At 44.7% G+C, this 18,340-nt stretch overlaps 1 protein-coding gene and 1 non-coding gene across 2 annotated transcripts in view; one reads left to right on the forward strand and one right to left on the reverse strand.

Annotated features, from left to right (window-relative positions):
* The window catches only part of LOC138969533 (FRAS1-related extracellular matrix protein 2-like), a gene marked incomplete in the record, with an annotated part of 314,415 nt that extends 303,234 nt beyond the window's left edge, over positions 1-11,181 (reverse strand). Inside the window, 2 exon segments of the mRNA XM_070342359.1 lie at positions 1,372-1,560; positions 10,436-11,181. Of these exon segments, the coding sequence (XP_070198460.1) occupies positions 1,372-1,560; positions 10,436-10,861 (615 nt within the window).
* Trnai-uau (transfer RNA isoleucine (anticodon UAU)) lies at positions 7,028-7,100 on the forward strand. The gene has a single exon. It is a non-coding gene; the product is annotated as a tRNA-Ile (tRNA).
* Positions 11,182-18,340: the final 7,159 nt, after the last annotated feature.

Raw genomic sequence — 18,340 nt, forward strand, 5'->3', positions numbered from 1 at the left:
TGGCAAAGTTGCTCTACACCAATTTGAATACACAAACTTTAGGTTACGGCTAAAACATTGAGGACACATTCTGAAAATGTCTGAAAATTAGTTTAGCTTTCACACGCAGTTTGATGTGGCTATTGTTGTTGTGGCTATTGTTGATGTGGCTATTGTTGTTGTGGCTATTGTTGATGTGGCTATTGTTGATGTGGCTATTGTTGGGACCGAAAGTGAGATTATACATCGATCCAAATTTGCTAACCTCGCGCTACCACAAATTATTGATTGTAAAATGCAATTTTAGCAAATGTAATTCTGATAATGTGTCACACAGCCGTTTTTCGTATCCTGGCAACGCGCAACGATGTCTTCCTGCACATGAGAAGTGCACGTAAAACTGGGATTTATCTTGCTGAACATAAACACTTCCTTAGACTTATCTTTCCACTATTTCGGTCTCCTGTTCAACATTCGTCATGTCTCGCACTCAAGAGACTTCAAACGCCCGACCTGTCACTATCGCTTGTCAAAATAGGACGCTAACACCTTGCAAAATAGCCTGATGAGAGCGGGAGGTGCTTATCTTATTCTGCAGCACCTTAACTGTGAAAAAAGAAAACATTTGGCACTGATAGATACAGAGAACAGTTTTTAAAATAATTTGCCGGATTTCTAATCATTTGTGCGTGCATATAAGCAGCAGGCGCCTATCCGCTAAGTTTTGGTAATTTGGGTTGATTTTGTCATTAATTTTGTTGCAGAAGGAACTTTGTTATCGTTTGCAGTCAGGAACTGAAACTGCTCTCTCTCTCTCTCTCTCTCTCTCTCTCTCTCTCTCTCTCTCTCTCTCTCTCTCTCTCTTTCCCTCTCTCTCTCTCTCTCTCTCTGTCTCTCTCTCTCTCTTTTTCTCTCTCTCTCTCTATCTCTCTTTCTCTCTTGCTCGCTTACTACCTCTCTCTCCCTTTCTCTCTCTCTCTCTCTCTCTCTCTCTCTCTCTCTCTCTCTCTCTCTCTCTCTCTCCCTTTCCCTCTCTCTCTCTCTGTCTCTCTCTCTTTTTCTCTCTCTCTCTATCTCTCTTTCTCTCTTGCTCGCTTACTACCTCTCTCTCTCTCTCTCTCTCTCTCTCTCTCTCTCTCTCTCTCTCTCTCTCTCTCTCTCTCTCGGTCTCTCTCTTTTCTCTTTCTCTCTCTGTCCGGCTTTCTCACTCTATCAAGTTTGTCTCGCTTTCTCTCTTCTCTCGCTCTCTCTCGCTCCCCCCCAACACACACAAACACTCCAGCACACAATCACGCACACACACACAAACACTCCCGCACACACACACACACACACTCACAAATACAAACAAATCAGATGTTCTTTCGTCTCCACAGCAAACGTGTCTTTCACCTTGCAGATCTCACTGTCCCGGTCAAAGGCGAACTCCATGGTGCGGGCGGAGATGGGGGTGGACACTCCCATGAGACTCTCCACCTCGATGGGGAGGTTGCGCGTGATGACCTCCAGCTGGACAAAGGTCACCTCTACGAACATGGTCAGAGGGATCAGCAACGTCTCGGAGAAGGAGTCGTAACGAATCTGAAACATTATCATTGCAATTCGTCATGAGGACGGCGCTCAAAGTTGCACGGAAAAAAAACTAAACTATGTTCAATCTTTGGACCGTTTACTTCAAGACAAACCGGCACGGTTGGCCTAGTGGTAAGGCGTCCGCCCCGTGATCGGGAGGTCGTGGGTTCGAACCCCGGCCGGGTCATACCTAAGACTTTAAAATTGGCAATCTAGTGGCTGCTCCGCCTGGCGTCTGGCACAAACGCTGGGCCTGGTTGGTCCGGTGTCAGAATAATGTGACTGGGTGAGACATGAAGCCTGCGCTGCGACTTCTGTCTTGTGTGTGGCGCACGTTACATGTCAAAACAGCACCGCCCTGATATGGCCCTTCGTTGTCGGCTGGGCGTTAAGCAAACAAACAGACAAACTTCAAGACAAAACAAATCATTTCCAAGAACAGAACAGAAATAGAGAATGCCTGATGTCCTACAGGCGAAATATTTCGCCTCTTAAGGACAAGATTACCCAATATTGACGGACTGTGTGATTCTGCTATGGTCTGTTGAGACAGTGATATCTAAATCGAGACCGGAGTTCGAGATTTTGATATCACTGTCGAAACAGACCAATAGCAGAAGATATCATCACACAGTCAGTCAATGTTAGATATATTGCTAAATCTCTGGACATTTTGTATTTATTGTAAAGAAATTACAAAAGTATTTGTCTCAGTTTTGGCTGTTCCATATCCCTCCCTCTGATTATTATTTCTTTTTGTTCACTCTTTTCTTGTACTTTTCAGTATTTCAAAATGTCTTTTCTTTCAAAAAGTCTTTAGTCACTTGCTCAACTAAATTCTGGGATCATTACATTTTCATATATATTTGTTTGTTTTTAAATTTAGGTGTTTTTGTTTTTTGAAGTGGGGAAGCAATAAAGAGGTCGTCGATATCAAAACTGATATCGACGGAAATGTCGTCGATATCACTTTTGCACTGAGCTCAGTTTTGCCCAATTGACCAATGGAAATCCACGTAACATATGAAATAGCAATATATGGGGTATATGATTCGAGTTTTACGCCCTCACGGCTTTTGACGAGATACAAAAGTGTATGCGTGTTTAGATGGTATCAGCCATCTGCACTTATGCCATTGTGGAGACACAGGGGTGGGATATGGCTTCCGTCTCTGGGTCTGCACATAAAGTTGACCCGTGTCCGTCCCGGCTCGAATTCGGACCTGCGACCTTCCGATCACAAGTCCAGTGCTCTACCAACTGAGCTACCGGGCCCCAAGTCCAAGAAGCTCGACCTAACGGCCCTTTAAAGCGGACACTCAAGGGCCACGGCAGAAACAAATAAAGAAAAGAAGCTGTGACTTAGAGTCAAATGTACCAAAGATGATCGTAGCAATGGTTGACTGCCTAAATGGCGGGGAAAATATGGCAATACACGTAAATGACAACTCATATCTTATTACGCTTGTTTTTTTCAACTCTTGCGAACAATCTTGAACTCCGTTGAAAGACAAAAACAGAGATAACAATTACAGAGTCCTTGATACAGAGATAACAATTACAGAGTCCTTGATACAGACAAGCACTGCGACTTTGACATACAGCACAAATAAATGGTAGTCATACCATTAAAAACAGAAATCTGTAGAACTTTATTCGTGTTGAAATACAAATGCATTCGTACTCTTTGAAGTGACTGCACGACGGTTGCACGATTTAATCAAATCGGGATGCTCCGTCAATGAAAAACATCTTCAAGTTGCAATAGACATTTGGGAGGAACATTTATGAGAAATGTAATCTGGGGTACAGCTACGGCGATTTCAAATACGGCCGACAATAATAGATGGATTAATCAATATTTAAAAACAAATATTGTAAAAAAGATGTTAGACCAACAATCAGAACGTCCATTATGATCCGCCAGAGTACAGAGATAAAAGGTATAAAGGTGGCAGATGATGAAATATTAATATCCCAGTTTGCAGATGACACCGCCCTGTTTCTGGATGGTTCAAAACAATCATTTTGTGCATGTATGAACGTTTTAAAGCAATTTGCCTCTATATCCGGTCTGAAAATGAACTATGAGAAAACTACGGCAGTCTGGATAGGCTCACATACAAATTGCAATATTAAATTTATGCCGGAACTTATGCTCAGTTGGAACCCTGTAACGTTTAAAGTTCTTGGCATTGTTTTTTCAGTCAACCTAGATGACATTATACCCCTTAATTATGAACATAAATTGGTAGAAATTGAGAATTTGTTCAGGTCCTGGTCCAGAAGAAATTTAACACCCTTTGGAAAAATAACAGTTATTAAGAGTTTGGCGCTGTCTAAGTTAACTCATCTGTTTATGAGTTTACCAGACCCTGATGATAAGTTTTTGTTTGATTTGAATAGGTTATTTTTTTCATTTCTATGGAATGGTAAGAAAGATAGAATAAAGAGAACAACAACATATCAGTCGTTTGAAGAGGGTGGGCTTAAAATGGTGGATTTGAAATGCTTTTTGTCAGCTCTGAAGATATCATGGTTACAGCGAGTCCTTTGTAGTGAAGGAAAAGTAACTAAACTTCTGAAAGCTCTGTGTCCACTTGTACATAACATTCACAAGAGAGGAGGTGAGTTTGGAAACATATTGATGCAAAGAGTTCAGAATCCTTTCTGGAGAGATGTTTTCAAACATTACAAACATTTTGCATGCAAATGTGTCCCCATCTCCTTGAGTGATTTTGCTTCAGAGCGTCTGTATTATAATGTACATATTTGCATAGATAAAAAGGTTATTTTTAACAGGAATTGGATGGAAAATGGCATTATTACAGTCGGTCACTTGATGAGAGCTGATGGGTTTTTGTCATATAACGATTTTAAATTGAAACATCCAAATTTACAACTGAATTTTGTTTTTTTCGAGGGCGTTATGCGCTCAGTTAAGAATTTTCATAAAAGACTAAAGTTAGATGCAGTTTTAAACAATGTTTTTCATATTGGTGATGATGTTGTATGGAAACAAATAGCTAAAGGTGGAGTAAAACATATATATACCCATCTTGTGAAAAATGATGGCAATCTACAGTGCATGGAAAAATGGGCTAATTTATTGAATTTTGATGTAAATGTTGGAAAGGTATTTCTGACAATAAGGCGAACTACACAAGACACATACCTAAGGTGGTTCCAATATAGAATACTATATAGAATTTTTCCCACTCAACGCCTGTTATTTTTGATGAAAATTTCCGACACATCACTATGTAGCTTTTGTACGCAGGAAGAGGAAACCTTAATACATTTGTTTTGGGAGTGCACAAGAGTTAAGCTTTTTTGGTCTGATTTCACAGAATGGTTATGTCAAAATTTCACACATTGCAATAATTTGAATTTGTCAAAAGAGCTTGTCATTTTAGGGTATTTAGACAACTTTCATACGGATGCTGTTTTTGATTTGTTTATTCTCCTTGCCAAACAAAGTATATTTGGAGCCAAATTAAATAAGACAGTCCCAACACTAAATGTTTTTGTGAAAATTGTTAAAGAAAGGTTTTTGATCGAAAAGTATAATGCTAGTGTAAATAATTATTATGGTAAATTTGAAAAAGAGTGGTGTTTATATAGACACTTTTTTCATTGATGCTATAGGATAATTGTATTGATTGATTTCGTATGAACATTTTTGAATGTGATACTCCCTGACCCATTTACTCATAACAGGTTATACAGTACTTTTATGCCGATAATTAAACCCCATGTATACTTGGAGGCTAAATTGTGACCACCGTCCCCACCTACCTCCCTCCCCTCCCCCAACCTCGGTTACCCCCCCCCCCCCCCCCCACAACCTCAGCCCCCCCCCCCCCTTCCATATCCCCTGTTTTTTCAACAACCCACCCTACTGTCTATGTCTGTGTCTTGTCTAGGTATGTACGTGTGTATACGCTCTGTTGATAAACTCGGTGTATGATGTATGTTATGCTGTGTTTATGTGTATATAAAGGTAATAAAATGTATAAAAAAAAAAATAAAAATAAAAATAAAAAACAATCAGAACGAGTAACAGTTATAAAAATGAAAAGTCAACGAATAATCTTTGCCTTCCTGTTCAGGCCGGACCCAGGGGGGGGGGGGGGGGTTCCAGGGGTTCCGGAACCCCACCCCTGGAAAAAGCATGTACCTTGCTTTGACTTTTACTAGTTTTAGCACCAAAACAATGCTGCTCTTATCCCTCAAAACAAGGCCCAGAATGCACCAGATTGCACAGATTTTAACCGTTTTTCAAAAATTTTCTGGGGGAGCATGCCCCCGGACCCCCCTAGTTCGCGCGCCTGCTTTGCAGGCGCGCGCTTGTGGCTTCGCCACTTCGCTGATTTGCCCCCCCAAAAAAGGAGGAACCCCCCCCCCCCCTTACAACTCATTTGGTCCGGCCCTGTAATAAATGTACATGTCAGAAAGAGTAACAGTTATAACAATGAAAAGTCAACGAATGATCTTTGCCTTCCTGTTCAGTTTTGACAAAGATGTTCCCGGTGTAATATCAGACAAGAGGAAATGAAATATATACTTAAAAGGTAATTGGTTATACTTAAGATATATTTTAACGAAAATCGTCATGGAATAGTGTATGTTCTTCGAGATTTGTTTTTTTTAATTCCAGTCTGTCGAGTCTAATTGGCTTGGTTGCTTCACACTCACAGCGGACTACAAGCTCAAAACCTCATTCGCGAATCATAAAGTATTTGCACAATTCTGACTTCCAATGATGACAATATCGAGTCGTGTACGACTCGAATATAAATATGTGCACCGCTAAGGATACGATGTATTATGCACATAGCACGCGACCCCTGAAACATAGGGGATCTAAATGAAAAAACAAAAAGGACCAAATGCACACATCGCTGATAAAAACCTCAAGGCCCTGAGCAATTTTTCTTGGTGTGAATAACAATAAATTAGTAAATTGATAAATGAATAAATAAATAAATACAATCTGAGCATCTTAGAAAATAAGCAAATCAACTTGCTACACGTACTACCGCTGAAAACACGCCAGTAAATACTGCACCCTATACTGCTCAAAATTATTTTCAGACTGAATGTTTCTCCGCCAATTTCAAGCGGAACATTTATTTCGAGGGAGAAAATCATGGCAAGATCTTGCAACTGAAGCAGATTTGTGCTGTAATTCGTTCGCTTTTACCCCAAATTCGATTTATTAGAAAACGCACCGAGCGGTTACGTCCCTTGATTAAAAAAAGAAATATTTTGTGTTGAAGCTAATTTCAAAGTCAAAATACCATTTATCATCACTAACTAGAATCCAAGGGGGGGAATACATGGTCCCAAGTTTGATCAGCAGCACCGCTCGGTGCGTTTTCGAATAAATCGAATTTGGGGGATAGTCACATGCACGTCACGTGAGTATTGGGTGCTGTATTTACTGGCGTGTCCGGTGAAACACCAAGGAGGGGCCCGGGTAGCTCAGGTGGTAGAGCACTGGACTTATGATCGAGAGGTCGCTGGTTCGAATCCGGGCCGGGACGGACACGGGTCAACTTTATGTGCAGACCCAGAGACGGTATCCATCTCCCACCCCCGTGTCACCACAATGGCACGTTAAAGATCTTGGTCATTCTACCATAAGTGCAGATGGCTGATACCACCTAAACACGCAAACATCAAAAAGCCGTGAGGGCGTAAAACTCGAATCGTATAAACCAATTCATGTCCAATATATAGGCAATTAAGACCTGACGGACAATAAGCCCCTTGAAATTTACTAACACCAAGGACCGAAACGAATAAGTCTGCCTCGGGACGGTTGAAATATATATATATATTACCTGTAAAAAGTGAAGGGTCGAATCTAGACTTGAAAAGAAAAAGGCCTGTCTCGTAAATTTGTAATAACTGAATTATTTGCAAATTTACTGAGAAGTAACGTTCAAGTTGTTGCTGTTGTTAAAAGGGGTGCGGGACCAAATGTGAGACTCAACGAATACAAATTTGCGAACCACAGAGAGGGTTCATCAACCCAAATAGCTAAATACATACAAACTACCGCAATTTATTGATTGCGGCAAAATGTTTAAATGAGTTTAGTGGGTGTTTTTTTTTATATTTAGTCAAGTTTTGACTAAATATTTTAACATCGAGGGGGAATCGAGACGAGGGTCGTGGTGTATGTGCGTGTGTGTGTTTGTGTGTGTGTGTAGAGCGATTCAGACCAAACTACTGGACCGATCTTTCTGAAATTTGACATGAGAGTTCCTGGGTATGAAATCCCCGAACGTTGTTTTCATTTTTTTGATAAATGTCTTTGATGACGTCATATCCGGCTTTTCGTGAAAGTTGAGGCGGCACTGTCACGCCCTCATTTTTCAACCAAATTGGTTCAAATTTTGGTCAAGTAATCTTCGACGAAGCCCGGGGTTCGGTATTGCATTTCAGCTTGGTGGCTTAAAAATTAATTAATGACTTTGGTCATTAAAAATCGGAAAATTGTAAAAAAAAAAAAAAATTTTATAAAACGATCCAAATTTACGTTTAACTTATTTTCCATCATTTGCTGATTCCAAAAACATATAAATATGTTATATTCGGATTAAAAACAAGCTCTGAAAATTAAATATATAAAAATTATTATCAACATTAAATTGTCCAAATCAATTTAAAAACACTTTCATCTTATTCCTTGTTGGTTCCTGATTCCAAAAACATATAGATATGATATGTTTGGATTAAAAACACGCTCAGAAAGTTAAAACAAAGAGAGGTACAGAAAAGCGTGCTATCCTTCTTAGCGCAACTACTACCCCGCTCTTCTTGTCAATTTCACTGCCTTTATAATAATAATAATAATTCTCTTTATTTATATAGCGCCTTATCCGAAGTTCAAAGCGCTTTTATGCCGTGTGAGATGGAATTTTTTACACAATATATCACGCATTCACATCGACCAGCAAACCTCAAGCCTGTTAGGCGAATGTTCACCTTTCGCGGCCTTTATTCCAAGTCACACGGGTATTTGATGGACATTTTTATCTATGCCTATACAATTTTGCCAGGAAAGACCCTTTTGTCAATCGTGGGATCTTTAACGTGCACACCCCAATATAGTGTACACGAAGGGACCTCGGTTTTTCGTCTCATCCGAAAGACTAGCACTTGAACCCACCATCTAGGTTAGGAAAGGGGGGAGAAAATAGCGGCCCGACCCAGGGTCGAACACGCAACCTCTCGATTCCGAGCGCAAGTGCGTTACCACTCGGCCACCCAGTCCTTTGCCATGAGCGGTGGCCTGACGATGCTACGAGTAAAATGGCATTGCGTTCAGTTTCATTCTGTGAGTTCGACAGCTACTTGACTAAATATTGTATTTTCGCCTTACGCGACTTGTTTATATTTAGTCAAGTTTTGACTAAATATTTTAACATCGAGGGGGAATCGAAACGAGGGTCGTGGTGTATGTGCGTGCGTGTGTGTGTGTGTGTGTGTGTGTGTGTAGAGCGATTCAGACTAAACTACTGGACCGATCTTTATGAAATTTGACATGAGAGTTCCTGGGTATGAAATCCCCGAACGTTGTTTTCATTTTTTTGATAAATGTCTTTGATGACGTCATATCCGGCTTTTTGTGAAAGTTGAGGCGGCACTGTCACGCCCTCATTTTTCAACCAAATTGGTTCAAATTTTGGTCAAGTAATCTTCGACGAAGCCCGGGGTTCGGTATTGCATTTCAGCTTGGTGGCTTAAAAATTAATTAATGACTTTGGTCATTAAAAATCTGAAAATTGAAAAAAAAAATAAAAATTTATAAAATGATCCAAATTTACGTTTATCTTATTCTCCATCATTTGCTGATTCCAAAAACATATAAATATGTTATATTCGGATTAAAAACAAGCTCTGAAAATTAAATATATAAAAATTATTATCAAATTTTTTTTTCGAAATCAATTTAAAAACACTTTCATCTTATTCCTTGTCGGTTCCTGATTCCAAAAATATATAGATATGATATGTTTGGATTAAAAACACGCTCAGAAAGTTAAAACGAAGAGAGGTACAGAAAAGCGTGCTATCCTTCTCAGCGCAACGAATACCCCGCTCTTCTTGTCAATTCCACGGGCACTGCCTTTGCCACGGGCGGTGGAGTGACGATGCTACGAGTATACGGTCTTGCTGCGTTGCGTTGCGTTCAGTTTCATTCTGTGAGTTCGACAGCTACTTGACTAAATATTGTATTTTCGCCTTACGCGACTTGTTTAATGTTTTACCCGCAGCGTGATGCGGACGCTGGGATAATTAAACAGTGAGAGAAAGTATGTGGCCAATCAACATCCCCGCACTGTGAGCTACCGCTGACGCATCGTGGACCTAAACGAAACAACAATTCTTTCAATTTTACAAACTTTACCTGGAATCTTATACGGTCGTTAGTGGGTGGGTGGGTGGGGATTGGGGGGGGGTGGTATTTTGGAACCCTGGGTTAGGGTTAACTAAAATCCACACATTTCATGATAACCCTGAAATACCGCTGACCCACGAAACAGCGTATTTTGCGTGGATAGAGACAGACAAACAAATTGACGAAGACCGCTTAAAAGACCGATGGGTTGAAGATCAGTCAGTGTCACTTTTGTTTTGATATACATATAACGTTCCAATAACATACCTTTTTGTTTTGATAAATAAAAAGAAAACACACCAGTAACCAGGATTAGGTACGTTTAAATCAATATTTCGGCATGTAACTGCCTTCTGCAGGATGGTATGGAAAGAATGGAATCTGTTTGTTTTATTGTGAATGTTGGAAGGTTGGCAGTCTATTGGTTTTTGGATGTGTACCAAACACAACTGATGTACAATGTGTTACCTGCAGCTTGATGCGGTCATTGGGAGGGTTGCGGGAGCCAAAGTGGGAGTACACGACCTCCCGGGGCCCGAAGTCGCAGGGAAAGCTGGTTGGCATGAGTCGCCCCGGCCTCTGGGTCAAGGGGTCGTTGTCCAGCACCAGCACCGTGCACCTGTCCCCAGGTGCCACCCGAACCTGCAGGTCGCTCCGAGACAGGTAGACGGAGCGACCTAGCGGCACCTGGATGCCAGGATTCGACAGGAGGATGGTGTCCTCTGTCAGAATCCCCTGGGCTTGGGCAGGTGTGACGAACATGACGCACATTGACACAACAAACAGCAGCAGCATCGTGGGTGTGGAAGGTAGCAGACGACAATTGTGACACAGGTAGTGTGTCAAGGTGTGTAGTACTGAGTCCTCCCTTCTCCTCCTGTCGTGCCGTCCCATTGTGGCCACCGTTATCCTTTAGGAAGGGGGGTAATAATACCCGCACACACACCACCCCGACACAGGGGGACACACACACACACCGCTTTGGCCCAGCGACAGCAATAGGGACAATCCTCTTCAAATCTCTCTCATTCAGTCGCAACCGCTAACTCCTCCGTCTAAAACCTTTCTCTCTATGCTCCTCCGAAGGGTAAAGCCTCTTCAAAATATCTCTCATTCAGTGACGATTCCTAACTCCTCTCTCTTATCTCCAAAACTTTTCTCTCTGTCTGGTGCTCTCGTGTGCTACGCTCACAGCCAGGCCGAAGCGAGTGAGGGAAGCGCGTGCCGGCGAGACTGACTGACAGGAACGTTCTCGGGGATAAAAGTCAGGCGTAGTTGTTGTAGACATAGCTCCTCCCCCACTTCCACCCTCTCTCTCCATTCACTCACAAGTATCGCCGTCGCTTTTTCGTCTGACCCTGACGCAAGCACTTCCGGAGGCATATTACCATAGTTTTGTCAACACTGGCGCGTGGTTTCGCCATGCGGCGAGCGGCGGAGGGGTGGTCGAACGGGTAAGGATTTTAACACGCGTTCGCCTCTTGCTTTTGAGAAAATGATCTCGTTTCAGTTGTGATGCTTTCTAAATTGCAGTGTGCATGGGAACATATTGATTGATTAAAGACTATATTGATTGCAGGGTCATAGCAGGTGCAGGTTTGTTTATTTCTTATTTTTGGGTGATGATTGATGTTTTTTGTTTTGTTTTGTGATGCTTGTTTCTTCTGTATCTGTCCTCCTGTCTTGCTTTCTGCGAGAAGAATGCACAACTCCACTGGAATAAATCTACAGACACAGAGGAAGTTCCATCCTCATTCAACAGAACGAAAGTATCAAGGTTTCCAGAAGGTTCTCACATTACAAGGCAATTGAGGTTGATTATGTATATAATCAATCAATCAATCAATAGGAAGCTTATATAGCGCGTATTCCATGGGTACAGTTCTAAGCGCTTGTCGAAGAGTTGTCAACACAGGACTAACAAAGAAACTAACATCTACAGACGGACACGAACCCTATCACACACTAGCAAACCCTGATAAACATACAACAAACAGCTGTTTAACAACAATGTACACATCAATATAAAGATAACAGTGAAGGCTTCTTACTCGCCCCTTCTCACGAGAGCTCGCGGCAATGTACAAACAGAAAATACACACACACACACACACACACACACACACACACACACACACACACACACACACACACACACACACACACACACACACACACACACACACACACACACACACACACATCAATGTTTGCTTGCTTAGTCGGTTGATTGATTGATTGATTGTTTGTTTGTTTGTTTGTGTCACGATCGGGTGACAGAGACCAAGAAAGTGTCACTCAGTGGAGTGCCTGTTCTTGGTCGTGTATGATAGAAAGCGCCCGTGCGTGATATTGGGTTACAGCAGAGTTTGCTGACGGTGCTCTACGAGCACGGATGTTTTGTATCGCACGAGTTTTACAGTGGAGGTTTCTGCTGTCATAGCTAGGGCTGACGGTTTTTCGCTGACAGCGCACACGGGATTTTCACGGATTGAGTTTCTCGTGTCTTTTTCTGCTTGGGAGGCAGAATTGTGTATAGCTGGACTGGGTTTTGGGACAAGGTCAGTCACGTGTATTTGGCTAGGTGGTCTGTCAGAGACTCAAGGACGGCACACTTGACACCCAGCGGCAGAAGGGGAAGGATCGTATACACAGTTTCTAGAGTATGATGGTTTTTCACCGAGTATTATATTCGGCACTCTAGGGGAACTTCCACTAGTTTTTCCTTTCTCCCTGCCACGTATTTTGCTGAGGACAAGTCGTCAATTTTCCTTCGTCGGCGATGGCTTTCGCATAAGGATTCGACAAGGGGTTCTGGACGGTTTTGGTCACTGTTGACGAACAGAGGCTGGTCCAGGGAGGAAGCGGACTTTGCTTCCATTGAGAGTACAATCATAGGCTTTTGAGGTAATAAATCATTATTTAACGCTGTTGATGAGTCTGTGTTGTGGAATGAAATACTCTCTGTTGTTCTTTCCAGGTTAGCGCATAATTTACTCTCTGTGACGCTAAAATACTAATCTGTATATGGTTTTTGCAGATAGGGAGAGAAGGACGGAAAATGACTGTTTTGTTGTTGTAAAAAGTCCATTTTGTGCAGGCCCACGTGCTCGATGAGATATTTAAAGATGACATGTTTTAAGGTGGTGGGTGAGGGGTAGCTGACATGTTTAGTGCACCGATGCTTTCTGTTTGCAGCCTTCGTTTCGTTTCGCTTCGTTCGCCTCGCTTCGTTACGTTCCTGTAACATCTGCACGGCTGACTCTGGCGGGAACTGTTGAGGCTACGCTAACCAGGAGACCGGCTAACCAGGAGACCGGCTAACCAGCGGACCGGCTAACCGGCAGCGGACCGGCTAACCAGCGAACCGACTAACCAGCATACCGGCTAAGCAGCAGCAGCAGAGATAAAGCTAAGTGCACCATGTCGTACGCACCCCGTTGACCACCGTTGTCTTTTCGTATCTATGATTTCATTGGAGTAGTGACAACGTGGGGTGTGTGACACCTGCACGAACTAGGGCTTTTCGGACAGAACATTCTCATTTAACTATATTTACACGGGTTCAGCGTGTTCCTATAATTTTCTACATACTACTGGCATTTTGTCAGTGAACACTGGTTTTTTACGTGTTGAGAACGTAAAAGGAACATATTTTGAGTGAAGGCTCGAGGGAGGTGGAGAGTTTATACATAAACAGGCGTCTGAAACTTATACTTTTGTTGACTCTATTTAATTGTATGACTGCGAGAGTGGATCGTGGTGTGGTTAGTTAATTAGTAGTAATTAACCGGTTCATAATCACCTTGAGTGATATATTGAAACGTGACACATGGGGGCCAAGCCGGGATTTACTCAGTTAATTTCTGACTGATAAAGACCCACCAATTAAGGATAACTAAGAGCAGATAATCTCGTCAGTGCTCGACTTATTTTCTGCTTGGTGCTACCCTTTTTTGTATAGTTTTGATCATATACCACACCTTAAGCGATTCACATCTTGCAGGAAGTGTAAATTGTAATTTGTGAGTTATTGTATGCGCTAACTGTGATTACTTCCCTTTCCTTTGTTTGTGAATCTTTGTTGTTGTACGTTCAGAGTTTTCCGTTGCAGAGAGCTGAGCGGGGTTAACGGATTTGTTGTTCGTTTTACTCAGTTTTCTCTACATTGTTGTTTCGCATTCTGTAACAGGTTACATTTCTACCGTCTTGTTTTACTTGGATTTTTCTCCATATTTTGACTTTGTTGGAATTTTGGGGGGGAAGGGTCCGAGGACTTCTGTCCTAACCAAGGCTGTGGGAGACACTCTGTTTCACCGCAAAAAGCAGCCGATAAAGTAGGCCACGGCTGTGGGAAACACTTTGTTTCACCGCAAAAAGCAGCCATAAAGTAGGCTACGCGATTTGTTCTACACCGTTTGGATTTTTCTTCTGCATTTTCTGGTTGCTGGATTTTTGTATCCACCGCTTTCATCACCGCGTGTTCTAGCTATAGCTGCGTTAGACTTATTTTGGTAATAAAGCTTTGCTAAAACTAACCATGGCTACAGGGGGATCTCCTACGAGGAGAATAACTTTCGAGACTCCTGGGAGCGAGCAACCGACTGAGCGAGACGCACGCGTTAGAGCCCGAAGCGTTCTAAAACGCTTAGAAGTAGAACGGAAGGAAGAATTTGAGCGACTGACAAGAAAAGAAGAACGTGACCGACAGGACAAGAAGGACGAACTTGACAGACAAGAAAGGGAACGACAGGCAGAACGACAGGCTGAACGAGACAGACAGGAAAGGAAAGAAGAACGTGACAGACAGGAAAAGAAAGACGAACTTGACAGACAAGAAAGGGAACGACAGGCAGAACGAGACAGACAGGAAAGGAAAGACGAACTTGACAGACAAGAAAGAGAACGAGACAGACAAGAAAAGAAAGACGAGCTTGAGAGACAGGAACGACAGGCCGAGCGTGACAGACAGGAACGGAAAGAGAAAGAGCAGGCGGATCGCGATCTCCAGCTAGAGCTAGCTAGGCTACAGGCCGAGAAGGGTACGCTTACTCAGGCTAGCGCGCCGACGTTTGTTGCCGACCGTACGAGACTGCCGACGTTCGACGATGACAAGGACGAGCTCGACGATTTTTTACGCCGGTTTGAGCGCATTGCATCTGACCAGAAGTGGGAAGAGGCCACGTGGGCTAGCCGCCTTAGCACCTGCTTAAAAGGACGCGCATTACAGCTCTACAATGCTTTGGATGACGACGAGGCGAGAGACTATCAGGCACTTAAGAAGGCGTTACTCCAGCGCTTTAACCTGACTGCTGAAGCCTACAGACGACGTCTGCGTAACAGCAAGAGACTGAGCGGCGAGCTGAGTCATCAGTTTGTGGCACGCCTTAATCTCTACCTGCGGCGCTGGGTGGAGATGGCCGAAAAGGACTGGACCGTCAACGACCTTGCCGACCTCATTGTCATGGAACAACTGATGTCCAGCCTGCGACCTGAGGTGGTGACCTTCGTGCAGGAACACCAGCCAAAGACTACTCAGGAGGCAGCCGACTGGATCAGAGTGCACGAGGACGCCCAGGCGATCTCCGGCAAATCTTCAGGCTCACGGCCAGGAAAATCGGGAAATTCGGGTTCTTCAGGACCCAAGGACGGGAAGGACGATCAGGGACACAAGGGATCGAGTTCCAGATCTGACATCCAGTGTTACTACTGCAACAAGCGGGGCCACGTGAAGAAGGACTGCCACAGGAGACAGGCTGACCAGAAGGGCGTTCACTTTGTTGGCAGTGAGGAGTTAAGGGACGTCACGAGCTCATGCACCATTCCACAACTCTGCGTTCCGTGCTCCAGGAAACATTTCCAGCCCCACTGCAACGTCTACGTTAACGGAGTGAAGGGCGAAGGTCTGCGGGACACAGGGGCAGACATGATAGTGGTTCGGGCGAGTCTAGTTCCAGCTATGGCCTACACAGGAGACAGCATCAGGGTGAGAATGGCCGAGGCATCTCACGCTTACGACTTGAACACGGCAGTGATCAAGGTCGTAACCCCGTTGTTCACGGGGACCATTGTGGCCGTCGTCATGGACGATCCTCCATGCGACCTGCTCATTGGAAACCGGGTCCAGTTTGTGGACGGCGTCACCAGGGAGGTTCCCGTTTATCGGGCTCCCGACGTCATTTCAGTGCTCACGCGGGCACAGGCGGAGCGAGAGGACAAACCTCTCAAACCCCTACCTGCTGCACGAGCTGCCCTGGGGAACGTGACCCCCGCGCTTCTCGCGAAGGCTCAGGATTCTGACCCGACCTTAGCTACTCCTCGGGAGCATGCGAAGTCGGGGAAGGTGAAGCTGAGCGGGAAGCATGGGAGGTCAAGGTTCCTCAGGGACAAGAAGTTGCTCTACCGTGAGTTCAGCAACCAAGAAGGTACATTCAAACAGGTTGTCGTGCCTCGCGAGTTTCGCGAGGGTGTCATGGCAACGGCACACGACTCGATTCTGGGAGGTCATCTTGGTACCAAGAAGACCACGGATCGTGTCTGGCGCCACTTTTACTGGCCAGGCATCTGCACGGATGTCCGACGTTTCTGTGCGTCCTGCGATAAGTGCCAGAAGGTGGTTGCCAAAGGAAGGGTGAGGAAGGTCCCCTTGGAGAAGATGCCGCTCATCGACGAACCCTTTCGTCGGGTGGCAGTGGACATCATCGGGCCCATCTTGCCTGCGTCTGAGGACGGAAACAGATACATTTTGACCATGGTGGACTACGCTACTCGATACCCAGAGGCGATCCCTCTGAAATCGATTGAAGCCACGCGAGTAGCTGAGGCTCTGGTTACTATGTGGTCCCGGCTGGGAATTCCATCAGAGGTACTCACCGACAGAGGCACGCAGTTCACGGGAGGAGTGATGGCGGAGGCAGCACGACTGCTATCACTGGAGCAGCACTTCACCACTCCTTACCATGCTCAGTGCAACGGACTGGTGGAAAGGTTCAATGGCACCTTGAAGACCATGCTGAGGAAACTAGCTCAGGAGAAGCCACGCACGTGGGACAGGTACATCCCAGCATTGCTTTTTGCATACCGCGAGGTTCCTCAGGAGAGCTTGGGCTTTTCCCCATTTGAGTTGTTGTACGGCAGACAGGTACGCGGTCCCATGGCTATCCTGCGTCAGGCTTGGACGGACGAAGAAGCCGACGAGGAGGTGCAGACGACAGCGACCTACATCGTAGAACTCAGGAACAGGATTGAAGAGACCTGCAAACTGGCTCAAGAGAACCTGGGAAGAGCAGCACAGCGTTACGCGCGAGGATTCGACCGCAAGGCACGGCCGCGCAGCTTCAAGATTGGAGAACGGGTGTTGCTACTTCTACCTGTCAAACACAACAAGCTACAACTGCAGTGGCAAGGACCTTTTGAGGTGACAGCGAAAGTGGGCCAGAACGACTACAGGATCGTCATGAACGGGAAAGCACGCCTGTACCACGCCAACCTGCTGCGCGCCTACATAGAAAGGACTGCCTACGGGGAAAAGGACAAAGTGACAGAAGCAGTTGCTGTCGTGATGGACGAGACAACGGAAGAACAGGGAGGAGGACGTGTACCAGTTTGTCCGCTGGAGGCTAGTGAAGATCACACGGACGTGCACATCTCACCTGATCTTGGGGACGACCAGCAGGCGGACCTGCAAGAGATCCTGAAGGATGCAGCACGGGTCCTTACAGACATACCACTTCAGACGCATCTAGAGGAGTTTACCTTCGACTTGCTGGAGAAACAGCCAGTGAGGACGAAGCAGTATCCCATGCCTCATGCCCAGAAGGAGGTGGTCAGGAAAGAAATCGCCGACATGACGAAGTTGGGCGTCATCGAGCCAGCGAACTCTCCCTACAGTTCACCAATTGTGCTTGTGAAGAAGAAGGATGGACGCGTCAGGTTCTGTGTCGACTACCGGAAGCTGAACAAGATTACGGCGTTTGACGCGGAACCCATGCCTGATGTGGACTACCTCTTCAGTCACTTGGCCAAGGCCAAGTACTTTTCCAAACTGGACCTCACCAAGGGATACTGGCAAATTCCAGTTGCCGAGGAAGATCGCCCAAAGACTGCATTTACCACTCCATTCGGCCAGTTCCAGTGGACAGTCATGCCTTTTGGTCTACAGAATGCAGGTGCCGTCTTCACTCGCATGATGAGGAAACTTTTGGAACCATTGAAGCGCGAGGACATCAGCAGTTTCATCGACGATGTGCTGATCGCGACAGAGACATGGACTGAACATCTCGACGCCCTGCGCGACGTGTTCGGAAGGTTGAAGGACGGAAATCTGGGAGCTAAACCGTCCAAGTGCTACTTGGGATTTCGGGAATTGTCTTT

Source organism: Littorina saxatilis, linkage group LG6 (assembly GCF_037325665.1).
Source record: "Littorina saxatilis isolate snail1 linkage group LG6, US_GU_Lsax_2.0, whole genome shotgun sequence".
NCBI classification, from domain to species: Eukaryota; Metazoa; Mollusca; class Gastropoda; order Littorinimorpha; family Littorinidae; genus Littorina; species Littorina saxatilis.